The sequence below is a fragment of the Branchiostoma lanceolatum genome, chromosome 5, assembly GCF_035083965.1.
Source record: "Branchiostoma lanceolatum isolate klBraLanc5 chromosome 5, klBraLanc5.hap2, whole genome shotgun sequence".
In the NCBI taxonomy this organism is placed as follows: Eukaryota; Metazoa; Chordata; class Leptocardii; order Amphioxiformes; family Branchiostomatidae; genus Branchiostoma; species Branchiostoma lanceolatum.
The window spans coordinates 15754061-15773362 of record NC_089726.1 but is presented as its reverse complement, the minus strand read 5'-3'; the positions used below and the strand labels follow the sequence as shown (position 1 = coordinate 15773362).

The 19302-nt window shown below is 43.2% G+C and overlaps 2 protein-coding genes across 2 annotated transcripts; both read right to left on the bottom strand.

The window, feature by feature from the left end:
* Positions 1-492: 492 nt before the first annotated feature.
* LOC136434265 (sulfotransferase 1B1-like) lies at positions 493-3821 on the bottom strand. Its single transcript, XM_066426993.1, has 6 exons — positions 3644-3821; positions 2989-3206; positions 2164-2305; positions 1556-1650; positions 924-1080; positions 493-660 (listed from the first exon to the last, which is right to left on the bottom strand). The coding sequence occupies exons 1-6, from the start codon at positions 3810-3812 to the stop codon at positions 530-532; spliced, it is 912 nt and encodes a 303-aa protein (XP_066283090.1). The 5' UTR covers positions 3813-3821; the 3' UTR covers positions 493-529.
* Positions 3822-8186: 4365 nt separating this feature from the next.
* On the bottom strand, positions 8187-18928 carry LOC136435432 (uncharacterized). The gene is made up of 5 exons (XM_066428934.1): positions 18536-18928; positions 13261-13428; positions 12201-12503; positions 10898-11233; positions 8187-9601 (listed from the first exon to the last, which is right to left on the bottom strand). The coding sequence occupies exons 1-5, from the start codon at positions 18594-18596 to the stop codon at positions 9267-9269; spliced, it is 1203 nt and encodes a 400-aa protein (XP_066285031.1). The 5' UTR covers positions 18597-18928; the 3' UTR covers positions 8187-9266.
* Positions 18929-19302: the final 374 nt, after the last annotated feature.

Genomic DNA, 19302 nt, shown 5'->3' with positions numbered 1-19302 from the left:
ACGACAGAGGCAAACACGTATTTCCAAAACGCCATGTGTACTAAACTAAACAAACATAGAGAGAGACAAAACAAGATCAAACTTGATAAACCATGAGGACATTTTTCACACAAATTAACTCATAACACATACAATATAACTTATCAAACCCTCCATTTTCCTTCGTACATTATTGTTGTATAGTAAAGTTGTGGACACATCGAGTTAGCACATCAGAGTAATACATGGCTGTCATAGACTGAAATGCTGTATGTACAAAATGCTCTTTTCCAGTTTTCTGACGAATGTTACACACTTTTTGTATATTTTGCCTTTGGACAGACAAGGACGACGTGGCACTGCTCTCAAGCTTTTATAACTTATATTAACAGTGCCACGTACAGAGAACAGTTTTACACCTGGGTGGAGTGAGGAATGTCGTGTAAGGGGCCTTCGAGTACACACATCACCCAATAACACACTAGGGTGCCAACTGCCAACCGACGCCAAAGATGCACATTACCATTTCTTTTTCACATAATAAAACGACTCATAGTTTAGCTGCGTCTACGTCGTCGAACTCGAAGTCCAGCCCAGTTCCTCCCAAAGCTCGCCTGAACACGGCGTCAAAGCTCTCGCTCTGTTCCAGTGTGAAGTGTTGTTTCCAGTCCCCAACAACGCCTGTACAACAGAACAGGGTAGCAGGTGTAAATGGCTGTGAATTAGCGCTACCAAGCGATATTGTACAGCATTACAGCGCGAACACAATTGGAGTTCGAAACTTGACGATAGTGCCCAATTCGTTTGCACATCATATTGTTGAATCTATATCTTTAAAGGCATCTGAAATATGGTTTCAGTCATTATGAAATTTAACTGTAATGTAGATGTGTACGAAAGATATTCTATTTTTTCAAGACGAGTGTGATATTCTTCCTACATACCTTTTCTGGCAAGGACTTTTTTCCCAGCATGTTGTGACTTGGCCATGTTTGCCTTCATACTGCCGAAGGTACAGTCGTTCACCACCCTTTGTAGCGTTTCTTCGTCCAGAAGTACTTCGAGGAAGTTTGCCACCTTTTTAACTGCTGCACGAAGATCCTGGAGTAAAGATAAGATTTTTGAGAACAATGTTTATTTTGGACCCTTAACATTTGGCTTTTTGCCATTCCCTTTAGAATCATCCTTAATTGCATGCAGTCTCGTCTCAGCTTACAATTTTGTCTTACAAAGACAACTTTAACGTTAACCCACCACCCACATATATTTATAGATTCTGTGCCACTGACTGTATGTAATATCAACATTCCATGAGAGATTTTAGCTCAAGAGCCCCTGTAGTTTGTATATGTTGTCCTAACGTTACATGTACATAATCAACATTCCCCCTTACATTCATGTCATCATGGTTTGAAATAATTCTATGTCACAGACTTTTTACAGAAAACAAGAAACAGGAAAGAAAGTAAATTCAAGAGGAACAAATGATATAGGGCCATGCTGTATATATTTATTTTCAATTCAATTCTTTATTCAGATATTCAAATTTTCGTCAAGTACACCGATATTTCCTCACCTTCTTCATATCCTCGTACTTGATGAACAGGAAGTGGGGGTCGTTATGCATCTGCCACCAGCCCGACAGGTGGTCAAAGTACGAGCCCCATCCAGCTGTACGTACAACAGGGGATAGAACTGTGTAAGTATCTTATAATCTCCTAGTCCTATAGAATTTGTCTTAAAACAAATCAGCTATGTATAGTTGAATTTTAAAGAGGCATATAAAGTCGTTATCAGCGCTCTTCTATTGTTATGTTAGACCTTAAATCAAACTTGATGTCGCAAGCACACAACATTCTAGTTATTTTATGTAACAAATTGTTTGGGGCTTTCCCCCCATGGCTCTTTGAAAACCGCCAGATGGCGACAAGATTTCCCCTGGTGAAATAAAAATAAACAAACAAACAACAAACAAACAAGACACCATGTTATCTGTAAAAGTATATATAAGTCGTTCGTGCAACGCCACAGGTTTGTTCGTTCCTTCTTCCATTCATTCCTCTTCTCTTTCTTCAATCCTGCTTTCACTCACTCTGACTTGCTCTCACACACTCACTCACTCACTCACTTTCTCACTCACTCACTCATTCTTTCTTCATTCATTCATTTTGTCCATTCCCTCACCTTTTCCTTCTAGGAACTCCTGGCTGAAGCTGTCCCACTTGAGCGGCACCTTGGAGCCAGTCTGCTGGTGTGTCTTGTTGACGAAGTGATAGCTGGAGACGGCTGTGTCTTTAGGGTTCCTCATCACAACAAGAACCTTCACCTAACAAAAGAATTATGAATGGTTTCCGTCATATTTTCGTCTAAACATGGCAAATGATTAATTTTCTTTAAAGACAGGGATACTATTTTACCGCTATTAGTCACCCTCGTAAACCAGGACCGCCTATACGGCTCGACGTTACATCGCGAGCGTAAGCGGCCCTGGTAAAATGGACCGCTACATGTGGTTATAGCTACGTCACCTTCTTCCCCTCATCGGAAGCAGCGCGCAAAGAACGCTGGGAAGCTATCAACCAATCAGGTTACGTGTTACATCGTTGCTTTGGTTACCCAAAACAAATATCGGCTGACATTAGTCAGCTGCTATTAGTATATAAAACGTAATCGGTAATCATAGATCCAATATTTTCCACTTTTCAATCTAGTACATGTACAATTTACGATTCGAAAGGTAGTGAAGTTAAGAAACCATCCTGATTTGGCGCCACGCATGGCGTCATTATCAAACGACAGGAGACAAAAACGCTCCATCGGCATATCAGTGACCTGCCTGTGCAACTAAAACCTGATTTTGTGTATTGAAACCACGTAGAATGATTTTCACAAAGATAACGTTTTGGCGCCACACATGACGTCATTAGCAAGCTGTATGAAACAAAAAGGGTTAGTCATTATGTCCAGGTTGGGGTTGAAGTAGTTTAAAACAGGACGATGTTTCCTTACCTTCCCGGCGGGTTTTGAGATGCCGGGCGGCACGAACTGTCGCGGCAGGTGCGTGGTGATGACCCGTGGGGACGGCATGTCTTCTAGAGACACATGGGACGGCTTGGAGGAGCCGGGGACGGTGGACTCAAGGAGTTTGCCGATCTCTTCAGACGTCTTCTCCGCTTTACCACCGACGGACAAGACTCGACTGACTATCTCAAGCATCCATGTTGTTCCTGTTTGAGGTGGAGAAGGTGTGCTGTTTTTATTTCGGAGCGCCAAGTCTGCTTCTTTCTTCTTGTCAGTCTTCCGTATTTTACTGAACACTAAATACACAATAACGGCTTGCGCTCCACAATTTGGCAACGCAAATATCGATATAAAATGATGAAAATTAGGTTAGTTTGTTCAAGGAGGTTAAAAAATGTTTTTAACCTCCTTTCATTTGGTTTGTCCCTTTCTTTGGCCACTATGATGCTCAAATACAAAATGCTATAATACTGACAGAACATCTAAAAAGACGACATGAAAGATATTGAAGTGCATTTTCTAACATTTTTCAGCAAGACGGTACTGTATATATGGTAAAAACATAACGCAAACTTGTATAGTACAGTGTCTGCTAAACACGAGTATAAGGAGACCCCATGGTGACCAAGCAGTTGGCACGCACCTGTTTTGGGGTAGCTGACAACTGCAATGTCGTCCTCGCGTGTCTGGAAGTGCGGCATGGCGTCGAGGTGCTCCCTGGCTACCCCCCTAGGGAAAAGCACCCCCCTGTACTCGTGCAGGGCGTCAGTCTTAGACTTCCGGGAGTGTGGTGACATCCAGCAGAAAGACATCTCTGTAACAAAGACAAAAGGAAAATGTAGTACTATGTAGCGCTATGTGATTAAAATTGCACGTTTCTAGCAAGCATTATAACGTACAGAAAAAGCTTTGATTTGAGAAAGGCCAAGCCTCTACCAGGCTCCACGGGTCGCTGGAAAAACCGTAGAAATTGGCCAAATAGACGGATAACATACCGCAGAGAAGTAAGTCCGCTATAGAAGTTACAGTTTGCGATGGATGGCATATTGGACCCTCTCTCCGTAGCCGACTCCCTTAGCATACTATTCACTCTATTTGGCCAATTCCTACTATTTTTACAGCCATCCGCGGGGCCAGGTAGAGGCTAAGAAAGGCCTTCTGCTAGCATTGCCATTATAGAATTGTTTGGAGAATCATACGGGAAACTAATTTTGCCTCGTTCCTGCGCTCTATTCAGTTTTGCGGCGGCACCTAACGGTATTTCCGCCGGTAGTCTTGGGGAGAGCCCGTCCGTATCAGAAGCTCGGCGGAAGCGAAACTCGCGTTTAAGTACATTTCCATACAATGCCTTAGACCACTTTCTTTTTGTGATTTCAATAAAGTGTTTTTTAAATGTCTCTGAAGTCAATGGCTAAAGCGTCTAAAGTAATTCAAGGTAAAAAAGGAGAAAAGTACAAAGGACAAAGACAGAAACAGAACAGAGAAAGGAAGAAAAAAAGGGGCGTGAGACTGGATTGGAAATAAGAGACAAAGATGACAGATTAAAAAAAAAAGAGATTCGAAAGAAAATTTTTGACCAGTCATTGAGAGAGTTCCGGTAGGTTGAGTGCCTACCGTACGTATCAAGTTCGTCTTACCTTCTTTCTTCAAGTCGTCCGTGGAGATCGAAGTATTCTTTGAATAGTTGTTGCTGACTGAAGATACCGCTGCAGAGTTTAGAAGTATTATTGGCCGCTTCTCAAATGATTTTAGGCGCTTGTGGTTTCCTTCATATATACACCCAAGAACAATGTGTATAGTCATGCGTGTTACCATGGTTACTAGATATGCTCATCTGTGATTGGCTGACGTTCCGGTTGGGCCATCGCCCCTTATTTGAATAAAAGTTTATGCTGGCACATTTGCAAAATCAGGAGTGACTCAGCGGTTATGCTTAAAAGTTGTACCTGGCTCGTTATGTGTACATATTGAATGTTCACGAACTTATCACGTGCAAACTGCGTGGACTTTTCACCTGTATATGCGGCAACCATTGTTTTTCATTGCATAATCATATAGACCTTAGAAAAATAACAAATACATCTTAGAGGTTGAAAAGGATATGCTATATCATTGTTGAATGTTTCAAACCGAGCGCTTATCATTATTTCTCCTTTGCTCGTACGGTCAAGAACTGTGTAATTGAAAGCCTCTTTCGCAAGGGTAGAGTCACATGCGTCGTACGATGGTCGTACGATGGTTGTACGATGGTCGTACGGTCGTCGTACGATCGACGTACGTTCGTCAACTGAGGGCTGCGATGGTCGTGCATGCCGTATAAGATTTAGCTGTCTTTCTACTAAAAAGGCTGTCTTAGATCCTTATCGACTGGTGAGACTGTCACAAGGAAGTAGAGACTAAGTAGGCACCCTTCCATCTTTTCAGATGATGATAGCACTCTGGATTCGGCACCTTCTTGTGACTGTCACAGCTTGCTTGAAAATCCTTCAACATCAAAATCGTAAGACGACCTACGACGGATGTGCATGACGTCGGGTTTTCAACACCCTCAGAAACTGGACACGCACACCAAATATCTAGTTCAATATGTTTCAGAAGCGAGGTGACTGAAATAAATATTATATAACATAAAGGGAACTATGCCCTTTATAGGAACGTAACTTTTATTGTGCACTCACTAACAGGTTTGATTAAAGGCTTTTGAACACACAATGACATTCAAATTTGGAGAATCGCTTTAGATCTAGAGTGAACAGTACTTCTGTTTTACGTTGTATCGAATTTAAGCTTTTTAATGTTTTGTTGGTGAGGTTTAGTCCACCGGATGTGTATGAATCAGAGTTACTTGGCAAGGAGGACTGTTTGATAATCAGACATAAGAGTCTTAGGAAGGTTATGGCGACCGAACAGTCTTCCTTGCAAAGTACTGAATACAGACGTACATAAGACCCCGCCAAGCTGTCTTTGAATCGTCTTTAGGATCGGCTCTGGACTTACATTTACTTTTATGAAAAGTTGGCAGCTTAAGATGTTTTTATTAACTATGCAACTACGAACGACTGTCAGAAAACGTTACGATCTTCCACCCCGACATCTGCTTGGAGATTAGGTAAACTCCACGTACGGTTTGGGACAGCGTGCGGGGAAAGACTTTAGAAATAATGTTCTGGGAAGAATTGAAGAGACAAAATACAGATAGATCCATTTATAATGGACATGACAAGAAATCAAGTGAATTTTGCAGATCATGATTTACGCATGTATTATAAATCTGTAAGATAGTGTGTACATTTGAATACCTGAGTTACGTTCGCTTACGTTTTACACGATCTTGCGGCCTGCGGCAATGCAAGACTTGACAATAGCAAGATACAATATACCATTCTCCTATGCCCTGGGCGTTGGATCCCGACTCATTTCTTAGTATGAGCAAGGAGGTGGTATGAGAAAGGCGAAGGGTAAAATTGTGATCGATTATAGAAGTACTTTGGGAAAGATCCAAGCAGAACGTTGGCTTGCTGTCTGATTTTTTTTTACTCTCGAAAATACGCGTCAGATATCTAGGTTTGAAAGATGTGTATTACAGTTTGTTCCATTCCAAGTTTTATGAGTTAGGCTGCTCAGTATATGAGAGTTACATGGTGTTGCTGACTAGCAATGAACATGCATGATACTACATATTATATAACGTTTGTGTTGCACTCAAGGGCCCACAGTTTGGCATGTACACACACACAGCTTGGTGCGAACTTTGTCCCTGCAGCAGTGTACACCAAACTTTGACGTCATTGCGTCATTCACGCACTTGCCACTGCGTCGGGCACGGCCCACTCGGGAGTGACTCAGCTTTTTATTTTAGATTTTAACTTTGTGAGAGTGTCTCCGAGAGATTAGAAATATTCTTTGTGTATGTCGGACTGACTTTTCGGTGGACAGAATGAGGCGACACTATGTAAATACACATGTACTTATGTATATATCTCAGATAATTTCTGCTGCGAAATCTGAATAATTCCAGTGTCAAAGATTAGTTTATCATTACCCGTACAGGTCGGTCTATTGCAAAAAAAATGTTTGATTAATTCCGTTCTTGTAGAAAGCAGACTGACACACTCACTCACTCACACACTCACTCACTCATACACTCTCTCGCTCACACACCCACTCTTTCACTCTCTCGCTCACTCACTCGCTCGCTCTCACTCACTCGCTCACTCATTCTTATACACTCACTCACTCACTCACTCACACACTCACTCATAAACTCTCGCTCATTCACTCTCTCATATACTCTCGCTCGCTCACTCACTCGCTCACTCACTCACTCACTCACTCACTCACATTTACCCACCCACTCACTCACTCAAGCACTCTCTTTCACTCTCTCGCTCACTCACTCACTCATACACTCTCGCTCACTCACTCACTCTCATATACTCTCGCTCGCTCACTCGCTTTCGCTCGCTCACTCGCTCGCTCGCTCACTCACTTACTCACTCACTCACCCACTCACTCACTCACTCACTCACTCACTCACTCACACACAAACACACACTTGATGATGATCAGATTTGAAACAGCTTATACAGCTCTGGGCGTACTGCCAGTCCTAGTATCGGGTAGCGCCACACCATACATAGCCTCGGGCTGCGAAACCAACATCATCCTGTCCGACTGCGTCCTTTCTCGGTCAATGAACCCAAGTGTGGCTGTTTCCTAGATGCCCTAATTACAATACAGGAGAAGAATTGAAAAGCACGAAACATATCGCTAAAACACGGCATATAACGAAAACAGAACTATATGTAATCTTTATTGCTTTGATATCGTGGCGTGGTTTTATAAAAAGTCGAGGTTGTACACCCCATAAGAGCCCAATCTGCAGTACCTGTTTTTTTTACCGCTGTGACAAGATTGTACAAAAAGACCGTCAAATTTCGGCCTTCTCGGTAATGGGGAATTAGCAAAAGGCTCGCAAAGGAGTTTGATTTCCTGTATTTTTCCGATTCAACAATTAACCTTCTGAATGCAAGAATGGAAACATCACACCCTCAATGAAACACTAGACTGAAATGTTAGGCCATATGAAACGAGTTTTGTCTGAAAGTGTTATGTACGCCATATTATTAACCAATAGCCAAAGACATCAAAACCATCACCCTAAGGATAGTAATGATAATAATGAGAATAGTACAGAGGATTTAATCCAACGAAAAAGGGCAGAGAGAGAATTATTAAACAAAGAGGTAGAAGGTTCTAAAATACATAATGACGTCTATTTGTACGTGTACATGTGTCGTACAGTACTCTATGGGGGAAACTACAGCCCATGTATAAAAGGGTTAACAAAACGACATATATAGATTCACATACACTTCCTAACTACGTCAGGATAATCATAACAGCACATAACATGATCATGTTGTGTCCATATGTTGGAATATCTGAGGACAAATCATTTAGCTCGTATTAAAAACGTGGAGAATCGCTAATCTCCAAGCAGATCTATAGGTTGCGAAGACCGTATCCAACTGGCAGAAAGAAAATTTTATGGCAACCCAAGTTGCCATACAAACTCCTTCTGCCAGTTGGATACGGTCTTTGCAACTGTTGGGTCTGCTTGGAGACTAGAGAATCGCGTCTCATGGAGGGTAATAGGGTATCAAAAAGTATTGCATCATCTTACTGCGCTAGTATGCCCTATTACCAAAACCCCACGTAGAGCCCCAATAGATCTCAAAGGACCTGTACATAACGTGACTTCATAGAGGCCGTAACGGTTATACATTTGTCAATGCAGATTCAGTATAAGTATGTACAAAGTGCATTTTTCTCTAGAATTACCAGGGAGCGTGGATATTATCAAATGTGATCATGGATCGCCTTTGCACGAACTGTTCTGGCCGCCACAGCATTTCAATGTGAAATGCCCTATATGTAAAATTTATATGCGTACAGAAATTTCACCATTGACGTTACATATTCATAGCATGAAAACACAAAATAAGCGTATAGTTTTGGTACATTGCATGCAAGCAGGCTCATACGATTTCTTTTCAAAGTCATTTGCATACAGTATCTTTGGCGTTTTCCATAGATAGCTGACAAAAAATACCACCACTAACCACTAATCTGTTTAGATACGCAGTGTACGCAGTATGGACTTTTGCAGCTAATAGCGGTTTACGCCAAATCTTTCGTCCTGTACAAAAACAGTATACTGTCTTACGTGGAATGCATATATAGATGTAAGTGAATATCTTTATCTAAAGTGATACAAGAAAGTATAGAAGCAAAATGAGTTCTAAGACGCCGTGACAGTGATGCAATCTTGTGCTGGCGTTGCTTTTCGTCTTCGAACCGCCAGGGGCGTTGTTGTTGTTGCTCCCACCATCGTTTTGCACAGGGTTTCTCGTGACGTGATTGCCGGTGTCCGTTTCCGACGTCCGAGCTGCAGGAGGGCGGCGGCTAGGGGGCGCCCCTGAGCCGCAGAAGGCCGGGGCGGCGTCGGCGTTGTCGCTCCCCACACAGTAACAGGAGCGGCCCTGGGCGTCCGTGAAAGTGTCGCCGTCCTCGTAGTACTGTCCGTTATGAACGCAGCCTGAGGGATTACAATTCCAAAGTATTAGAACGGTTCAACCACTCTCTTCGAAATTATTAATTTCTTATGTATTCATTAACACGACGATGATAATAATAAGAATTCCTGCTTTGGTCATTAATCTTTGTAAACAAAAACAAAATCTTCTGTAAGAATATTGTTGTCTTTTTTGTTCTCGCTTTTTTAATCAAAGTTGATGATAGCCATGTAGAGATGAAGTAAAATGCATTTTTCGCACGCGTAACAGATTCACAAAGAAATCAAATTTACAAGTGTCCAATTTTATGCGGACCCTGCAACAGGGATTTTCTCAGTACGGCTTTTGAAAATAGCAAGCACTTCCGTCATAGTGAAAGAACGAAAACACATCAGGAGATAAAGAAGTATGAACACCCCTGGATCATAAATGGTACGCCCCCAGCCAGCAATCGGTTTTCCATCTACGCAAACCTGAACTAACGACCTGGATTGGATGAAAAATTCCTGTCGTTTTCTGTCGCCTCATCTCATACCTGCACCACGAGCAAAATTGCAATACCAGGCAGGCCGTGTGTGGGAAATCCATTCATTTGTCAACGTGGAGTGAAGAGAAGTGGGTTTGGTCGTAAATTCAATGGACGTGTTGAGATGAAGAAATACGCCGTTCATGGTTTGAACTGCGCATGCGCGAGGTCAAGGACAAAGACCTCTAACTTGTAAACAGCTCATGTCTAGACGAACGATTAATTCATGTCCAGACGTGTTTGTTTATGTCTTAATTCTGACATATTACCCAAAATGCATCACACTGCGCATGCACACTTCAAACCTTGAACTGGCTTATACTTACCTTACAATTAAACTTCATATTATAGCTTCAATTTTTCCCACATACGGACTGTAGTAGCCTACATTACCCTATTACTTAGCCCACCTCGCAACACTGTTTTCTCTAGCCTTGTAGCCAAATCTAGTATAGCTCCCGATTCTCTTCTTTCCTCTCCGATTTGTGCAGAGGAGAGAAGAGACTCAGGAGCTATTGGATACCAGGGTAAGTTTTCTCGATCGGCGGAACCATAGTAACAGTTGTACTGTGTTTTCACTCACGTGACTATGACGCAGGCTTTGTCCGCCATGTTGGATGATTGAGCTGGGAAGTTGCCAGGTATTGAAGTATACATCTATGACTTGACTTATGAATTATGTATTTATATGTGTAATTATTGTCCCATTATTTTGATACAGAACACATGCTTTTCAGTGTTTAACCAAGCAATATGGCGGTTGTGACGTCACATTCAAACATTTTATACTTACATCCGAAGCCAAAGTTATCCCAGTGTATTACGGTGCCGTCCTGGTCGCAGTAGGCTCCGTGCCCCTCGCACCCCGGTATGTCCATAATGGTTTCGCCCACGGCGTAAGATCTCCCTTCGTAGTCACATCCCAGGGGAAACGGTGTAGGGGTGGCCGCCGCGGCCCTGGGGATCTGAGGGGGTGAAGTTCTCCCGGGGCCCCCCGGGGAGACGGTAGGGGACGTACAACGCGGAGGGACGGGCTCGCTGAAGTCTTCTACCTCACACTGACACTGCGTACCGTCCGACGTCGTGAATGACTCGCCATTTTCGTAGAAGTCGTCGTCGTAAACACAACCTAACGTGAAATATATTTGTATTAGGACAGATACATACAAGTAACAGATGATGATACATGATGATACATACATCTGATGATGATGACATTCAACAGGGGAGGATTATAACACATCAGCTATAGGAGAAGATCACCCTAGAAATCCGGACGAAGCGGCTAGGATCAGAGAAATGGGGGTAATTTTTAGATACCAGGCGCTGAGCGCGTTCAAAAATGACCGTAATCTCACCCCAGCCTTCGTCTGGACTTTGGGTTTACAAGAGGCCCGCTGCTGGAGTGCTTCCCTGGCAGCTGCCGGGTAGATAAAATAACCAAACGACTACGAAGGTCATCACGGCTGATACATCAATAGCGCGACAATTTTACGGGCCTTCGGGCTATTTGGCTAATGCCCGTCTCCTGATTCTAGCTTATGGACTATGTTATTCAAAGTTGAGCTGGGTGCGATCAGGGAAATGGAAAAGCCTCAGACGCAAGTTACGATTTATGTGTGAGCAAAACCTCCTTGGTCTGAGCTAGTCATGAATCAATTTGTGTCCCCGCCAAGCACATACCTCAGCTTTGCACTTCAGCGCGTTCTCAGCGTATTTGCAGTTTGGACATATAGGTGGACATGATATAACTTGGTACTGCTGTGGAATTTCCGGTTTTAACATGTTCTGTTCTGGACATGCTATGGTCGTTAGTTTTTTAATGATAGATAGCTGTTGGGGTTGGGAAGAAATGATATAAGTTTTGGGCCCTCTAGCCACTGTGTTTTGGAACTGCAGGGCGTTTTTGATGAAAACTTTGGAAAAGCATAACTCAAGAGAATACAAATGGATTTTCATTATCATGAGCATGTAGGTATAGAGCTCAGGCATTTGCATAACTTATGCAAATTAGAAGTAATCTTTTAATGTCGGTCATACCTACTGGTAAACGATCTAGGCTGGTAGTTAGGGTACAAAATTCAAGTAAATCTTACATCCGTATCCCTCATTATCCCAGTGCACCACTCCCCCACCGTCTGTATCACAGTAAGCACCGTAACCGTCACATCCGGGAACATCGTATATCGTCTCTCCGGGCTCGTAATGCGTTCCGTCGTAGTCGCACCCGGAAACAGCCGAAGGTCTCCGAGGTGTCTCCGTTCGCGGCTCGGTCGTCGTCGTGTCGCAGATCGGGGGAACGGGCTCGCCCGACTCGCTCGCTCGGCAGTGGCAAGTGTTTCCGTTTTCGTCTTCAAACGAGGAGCCGTCTTCGTAATATTCTTCATTATACAAACAGCCTGAGGGGAAGAGAAATCACCGGTCCATCATTTGATGAGTTTGTTAGACAGATAGGTTAGCCGACGTATCATTGCACTTTGGAGAAATCGCACGGAAGAGAGATATAGGTCAGATAGTGAAAGCTTCATTTAGCTAACGGATTTGCTGGCATGAGAAAGGAAGAGGGATAGGAATGGTGCCAAGAAGCACACAAAGGGACTGACCACAAACCACCGTGTTTGGGGAGATGCCAAAAATATAGTAAATCATAGATTCGAGCTCAAAGTCTTAAACTAAGGAAAAAGACTATTGAGAAAACCCCAGGGTAACTTGAAACTCACTCTATCCTCTTTGTCGTTTGAATTTTCATTGGACCTAAATCCGTTGTGCTTTGATCTGCATCATGTTCATAAGTTTCCTGACCGTTGTAAAATACCTACCTTTCTTGTAAAATAGCCTTCATCAAAATGTTGATAAAAACATCATTATTGTTTAAAAGATGATAAGAAAAATAGTACTAATACAAAACGATGTACTATTTTACCAGAAATTGAGACACAACACAATAATGAAGGCGTGGAAGCCGTAATAATGCAAATATGATAAACTGACCGCACAAACATTGAAGGCAAATCCAGCCTCTCCCTCAAAGTCTTTCGACAGTACATGCATGATAACGTACCGCATTAACGTTGCAGATGACGATAACGCCTATTTTTCAAGCCACAGGCAAAGCTATTAACGCGGACGATAACACACAGGCAGAGCTATACTTACATTTGTATCCGAAATTATCCCACTGGATCAGATTGCCTTCTTCGTCACACATGGCGCCACCCCCTAAACACCCCGACGTCTCGTAGATGGTTTCGCCCGGCTCATACCTCACCCCCTGGTAGTAACAACTTGTGGGCGTGACGGGGGTGGGGGTGGAATTCCCCACAACTGTGTGTGTGACGTCAAAAGGAAAAACACATTAAGAACATGCTTGAGATTGTTTGAGAGTAATTTTCAAGCAGACGAAGGCACTGACTCAGTGCTTTATGAGTGTTTGGGGTATTTTGTACGCAGACCACTAGAAAGAATTTACAAAATGCCTTAAACTAATCTCCAAGTAGATCTAACGGTTGCAAAGACCGTATCCAGCTGGAAAAATGAGATTTCATAGCTATGCATCATGCCACTTCTTCAATTGATTTGTTTTCTTTACATCTTCTACCAAATCGGTAGGAAAAAAAACATATATTGGCAGGTTGGTCATGCGTCAGAAAAACGTCATAACCCCACTACGTCTGCTTGGAGATTAACAAGGCCTATCAGTGGTAAATGTACCGGAGTTTCCTGCTATCGAATTGTATAATCAAGTTGTAAACCGTGCAAAATAACGCAATGGGGACGTACCAGTAAATGTGGCAGGGATTTTGGCAGAACAAATAAGAAAACGTATACGTGAACTACTAAGAAGAAGAACTTAAAATAGAAGAACTTTATTGCGGGGCAATTATAACGGGTACAATGTATGGCAATTTGTAGATACATAGCAATCGACTATTTCTAATATCTAGTAATTTCAAAGAACTAATCTACAACATTAATAACAATCGATCTAATAATGTGCATTCTAATGGCTAAAACAGTATACAATGTAATGGTGACGATGATAGTATTCTGTGTCAGGAATGTAAAACAATGTCTCGTTTTTGCTTAGAGTTGTATATAAATTGGCCTACATAGGTAGATATATGAACAGGGCAGGACAATATCATATTGAATATCTCTGTCTTGGTATTCCGCAGCATTTTACCGGACTAAAATACATACAATCGATTGAAACAATTTCTGTCGGTCATTTTCATGAGTTGGATAATCCATTATGAAGTGGAATTCGTTCTCAAATGACAACCGTTGTATCAAAGATGGCGGTGTTCAAAAAACAGCAAAGCATCAAGGGAAACATTTTTGGTCAAGCGGTCACTACCAGAGTCGGCACGTTCAAGTCAGCTGAACAGCTGGGTCCGTTATTTTACAAATATAGACCACATACAACCAAAAAGGCACGTGGGAATGTGCCTTTTATAACATCGTCCCACCTTTCAGAAAATTTAGGTTAGTTTTTGACCGCCCAGTCGTTTAGATAACAGTGAGAACTGTTGACAACATCTGGGCTTTTACTAGTATACTGTCATAAGGATGTGATTCATACAGACGATTCCATATGGGAAACAACTTAGCCTCCAGCAATGTTAGTTATTTTTTCCCGCCAATTTGCAAGGGAAAATGATGGACATTTGACCTTTGCTGACACGGGGGGCGTTGGTCAGAGCTATTCGTGACGCGTAAGATATCTCCAATATGCTGAGGATGTCTGTCTCTTTCTTCTGCCCCCCACCCCCAATGAGGGGGTCAGAAGTCAATGTCCGTTCAAGATGTCAAAACTGAGCAATCGTGAACTATGTGTCCGACACGATACGTTAAATGTTTTCAGGTCGAAACCTTCTCTCGAAAATCGATTGAAGCTTCAGCTATGATTGTAACACTCATTTCACATTTCTCCAACAAAAAGAGGGACTTTAAAAACGTTTGACTGTCGTTCCAGTCTTCCCCAAAGAAAAAAAAAGATATTTTCATATATTTCAGCTGCATCTGAGGACCTTTCCTGCACGAGTCCTGTATAAGTAATACTAAGTAATGCTAAGTGTGTGATGTCATTTAATGTAGAATGTTCTGGCAAACATTCGGCGACCGACAAAGCTTGTGGCTGTTGCGTTAATCATAGTTATAGAGTGGCGCCAAAGTTGAAGATATCCAGACCAGTTAGTGAAATGTTGACATCTGGAGGACAAAAGTCAGAGCCAAAAGTGTCTGTGTAGCAGAAAATAACGGTTGACCTTGGACTTGGTCCAACTTAGTAATCCCTTATAAGAAACGAGCTGTCAATGTTACGAATCCAAGCTGTTCGCTCGACCTCCCAACATGCAATAGCATAATAATCTCCAAGCAGATGTTGGGAAGGACAATTGTACAATTATCTGACCGGCTGGCTTTTAATGCAGTTCTCTACTTTGGGTGACGGTCTGTCAGAAAGCCTGCTTGTCAGAAAACTTTTGTAATTGTACACTCCAACATCTGCTTGGAGATCAAATAATATCAGCCAATACGCGTACTTCACCAACATTCTGTTCCGAATCACCTGCTACTTTTCTTCTAACATATACGGTAACGAAACGTAACATTTTCTAACGCTTTATCACAGGTTTCTACACTGCAGCTAAGTGATCCCTTGTCACCGCAGCGGTAGGCTATACTTTAAAAACCCACCAGAAATGTCCTAGCTTTAATCATTTCTTGGCCAGTGAAGCTGAGGGATTGGAAAGCTCGAGGCGCTATCATTATAAAATCTTCTCACGATGTGTTTGGAGTTAAGAATGGGCCAAAGAGCAGCACACACATGTACACTCAGATCAGACGACATTTACGTGAGCACCTCAGTGAAGTGTAGATGGTGGAACCGATAGTCAAGGCGTGATGAAGAAATGGCAATGCTTGGCTGAAATTATAGATGTCAGTGACGTATTTTCCCGCTCGACCTTCTAGACCGTTGCCACAAGGTTGCCTGGTCGGTTTATCAAACCGTACGTTCCATGAATCACTCGGTAGGGCCTGCCAACGGTGTCCGCTACAGCATTTATATTCAGCTAAAGGGACGATGGTATCTACTTACATATAATCCAGCCCTGTCAGCAAATGATTGCTGGTAAATTTGATATCCTCAAGATAAAACTATTAACTCGTGTGGAATATCATTTACGGCTGTCCAAACCCGGAGAGAAGAATATAAAAAGAGATAGAAGATTAAGATACGACGAGAACAGAAAAGAAGGAACGACTCGAACGAAAGAATGAAGGAAGGGAGAGAGAAGGGCAATGAAGAACTGAACTGAAAGAAAGACTGAATGAATGAGAAACAAAGGGAAAGATGGATGAAAATGAATGAATGAACATTACGGGGAGATCGGAATAGATAGAAGGAAAGGACTTACGAATGGAGGGAGAAAAAAGGACGATGAATGGAGTAGGGAACTAAAAGATAAAGAAAGTGAGAAACCACAGAATAAACAACGAAAATGAACGAACGGACGAACGAACGAGTGAGTGAGTGAGTGAGTGAGTGAGTGAGTGAGTGAGTGAGTGAGTGAGTTAGTAAAAGAGAAGGAAAAGGGGAAGGAAGAAAGGGTGTGACAGTGACCGTCCGGAATCCCCTTATTATTGACCGCGGTATCGACACCTTATCTCCAGTTTCTCTCGGGTACACACACAGTGAGGGAGAAAGAAAGATGATGATCCAGTCGATCCATCAACGCCTCCCCTCCTTCTGTGGATTAGATTAGAACAACTCCGGAACAGATACTATCGGAGTGCGTCACAAGATGGCGCGATAACCATCGTCATGTGACGCAAATCTACCATCTACCCCGCCGTGGTTGTCTATTAAATCTAAACTAAGACCGATGAGGGGTGTCCAGTAAAGTAGGGTTTGCTTACTACTCTGTCTGTATCATAGCGCGCTGCGTTGCCCCCCATCTGGCTCAAGTTTACACAAAGTTCGGTCTCGTTTCTCCAGTGACAGTGATATGTCTGTCTCTCCGTTACTGTAAATGCATTTAACTTCGCGTGGCTTTTATTTCGCGCTCATGAGGCGAAAAAGGAGTGTTCGCGGCAGTGCTATAGTCACATGCTGCTACCTTATTGGCCAAAAATGTTTCAGTAGTTTTAAGTTCGCGGTGAAACGGTCCCGCGAAAACCGTGAACATAAAACCACCGCGAACATATGTGCATTTACATTACTTCAGACCCATCTGACGTGCCAGTATGGCTGTGGTGAGGACACTACGCTGGCGGGCAGCGGCACACACACATGATTGGTGGCGGAGATTGTGCGTACACGAAGTGCGTTTCTTTCCGCAGGACATTTGTAGCAGGGGCCCTTTAGGGTTGGGATCTACACTCTGTATGCGAACTCTAGGATATGTGCAATCTGTCAGTTTGATGCTTGTGTCTTTCTTGACGTGTTACTTGCTTTTCCGTGCCCATACTTCCGTTTGAGGATCTTAGGGGTCAGTTACACTGGAAAGACCATCTTTTGTGAGAGGCTGCGGTATATAGTCTGGTCACGAAAATCATCACGTGCGCAAACAACTTAAAAACGCATTAAAGTCCGCCCAAAAAAACCTAGCTGAAACGTTCTAAATCGTAAATGGAGTGTGTGGAAGCAGGACAGTATGCCTGGCAGGATGCCCTGTGTCAGGGTCGCCAGCCTTGTTCTGATTTACCTTATCATATTAATTCTCCGCCGACCTCATGACCTTCCAAATTAACTTCCTATGTGTTTGTAGTTACAAGGACAGACGTCCCGCCCAGTTAAACCCCGGGCCGTCACGGCCGGAGAAACGCTTCGCCGCGTCCAGAACGGACTTTTATAGCTCCGGGACCTACTTTTCAAACGCTTCGCTTGTTTCTAAATGCAACCGCGATGCCTGGTGGGGGGAGGGATTATCAGCCTGAGAATTCCGTCATGATTTAGTGGAGGAAGATTCCCGGGCGATAACGCAACAGATGACGGTGATTCTAAGATACGCTTCTCGGTTTTAAACTCGTCTCGGTGACGACACGTACAAATCGGTGCGCAGACTTTATCTGCGATGGGCTGTTGTGGGCGGCAATGGTATACCGGGTGGGATTTCAATCTCATCGCCAGGGAAAAAAGGCGACAAAGCGACTGTACACTGCCTGTGTTGTCTTAAACGTGGACAGAGTACAGAATAAGTACAGACATGGCAATGCAGGCCGAATTTTCTGAATCGTGCCACCCCCTGACGAGTTTGATTCTATACCCTTCCCTTCGGTTGTGGTCTGCGAACAAATTAGTCGAGACATAAATGCATATTCCCAGAATAGGTCTCCTTTCCATCACCAATAGTTTACTAAACCACCTGTCAAAACAACGCAAAAGTCGTCTCGCCGAAACGGTTCACAAATATAACTCCACACTTACCCCTTCCGCATACACACAACAGCAAACAAGTCGAGAGAGCCGCCGTAGTTCTCCTCTCCATGATCGCTGCTCTACAGCCAAGTTGTCCGCGGGCACACTGACTGACTGGGCCGGTCTGGTATTCCGTCCCGCTGTCCAGCGATTTTACAACACCCGGTGGGGAACGTAGGACTAAAACGCCACCGTTCCAAGACAAATTCCAGGGCGGGCGGCCTGCGTTCCGACGTGCCGCTGTCAATGCGAGCTAGCCGCTTGTTGTAAGTCGTTCGGAGAGGGTCAAGTCGACTGCGGCAAATAACAACACAGGTTAGACCACCGGGCAGGAACTACGGGGGCGTTTCACTACTTATACACCCGGGGGATGTCAATACCGGCCCGTCAAGACATGCCGAGGGAAGACATCCGGGTTGTCGATCAATGCAGGAACCTCTAGGGTACAAACACACTGCGTACACGTGTGTCTCCCAATCCGTATTGTGCAACGCCGCTTTTAGGCTCCTTGTTTATTTACAATGAAGGTTAAAATAGCCTATTAATCTTACAGTGTAAGCCTATCCGGACATCGGCTTTTCGTTATGTGGAAAATTTTGTTTGAAGAATCATTGTCGCCCGCGGATCATGTATTTTACGTATAAGTTTTTTTGTCGTGATATAGATATTTGTTTTGAGTGGCAAAATGAACATCGCTTTGAGACCGCTTTCAGTTCTTTGCGTAGAGGCAAGGAGGACTCACTGAGAGATTCACTGAAGCAACTCACTGAGAGATC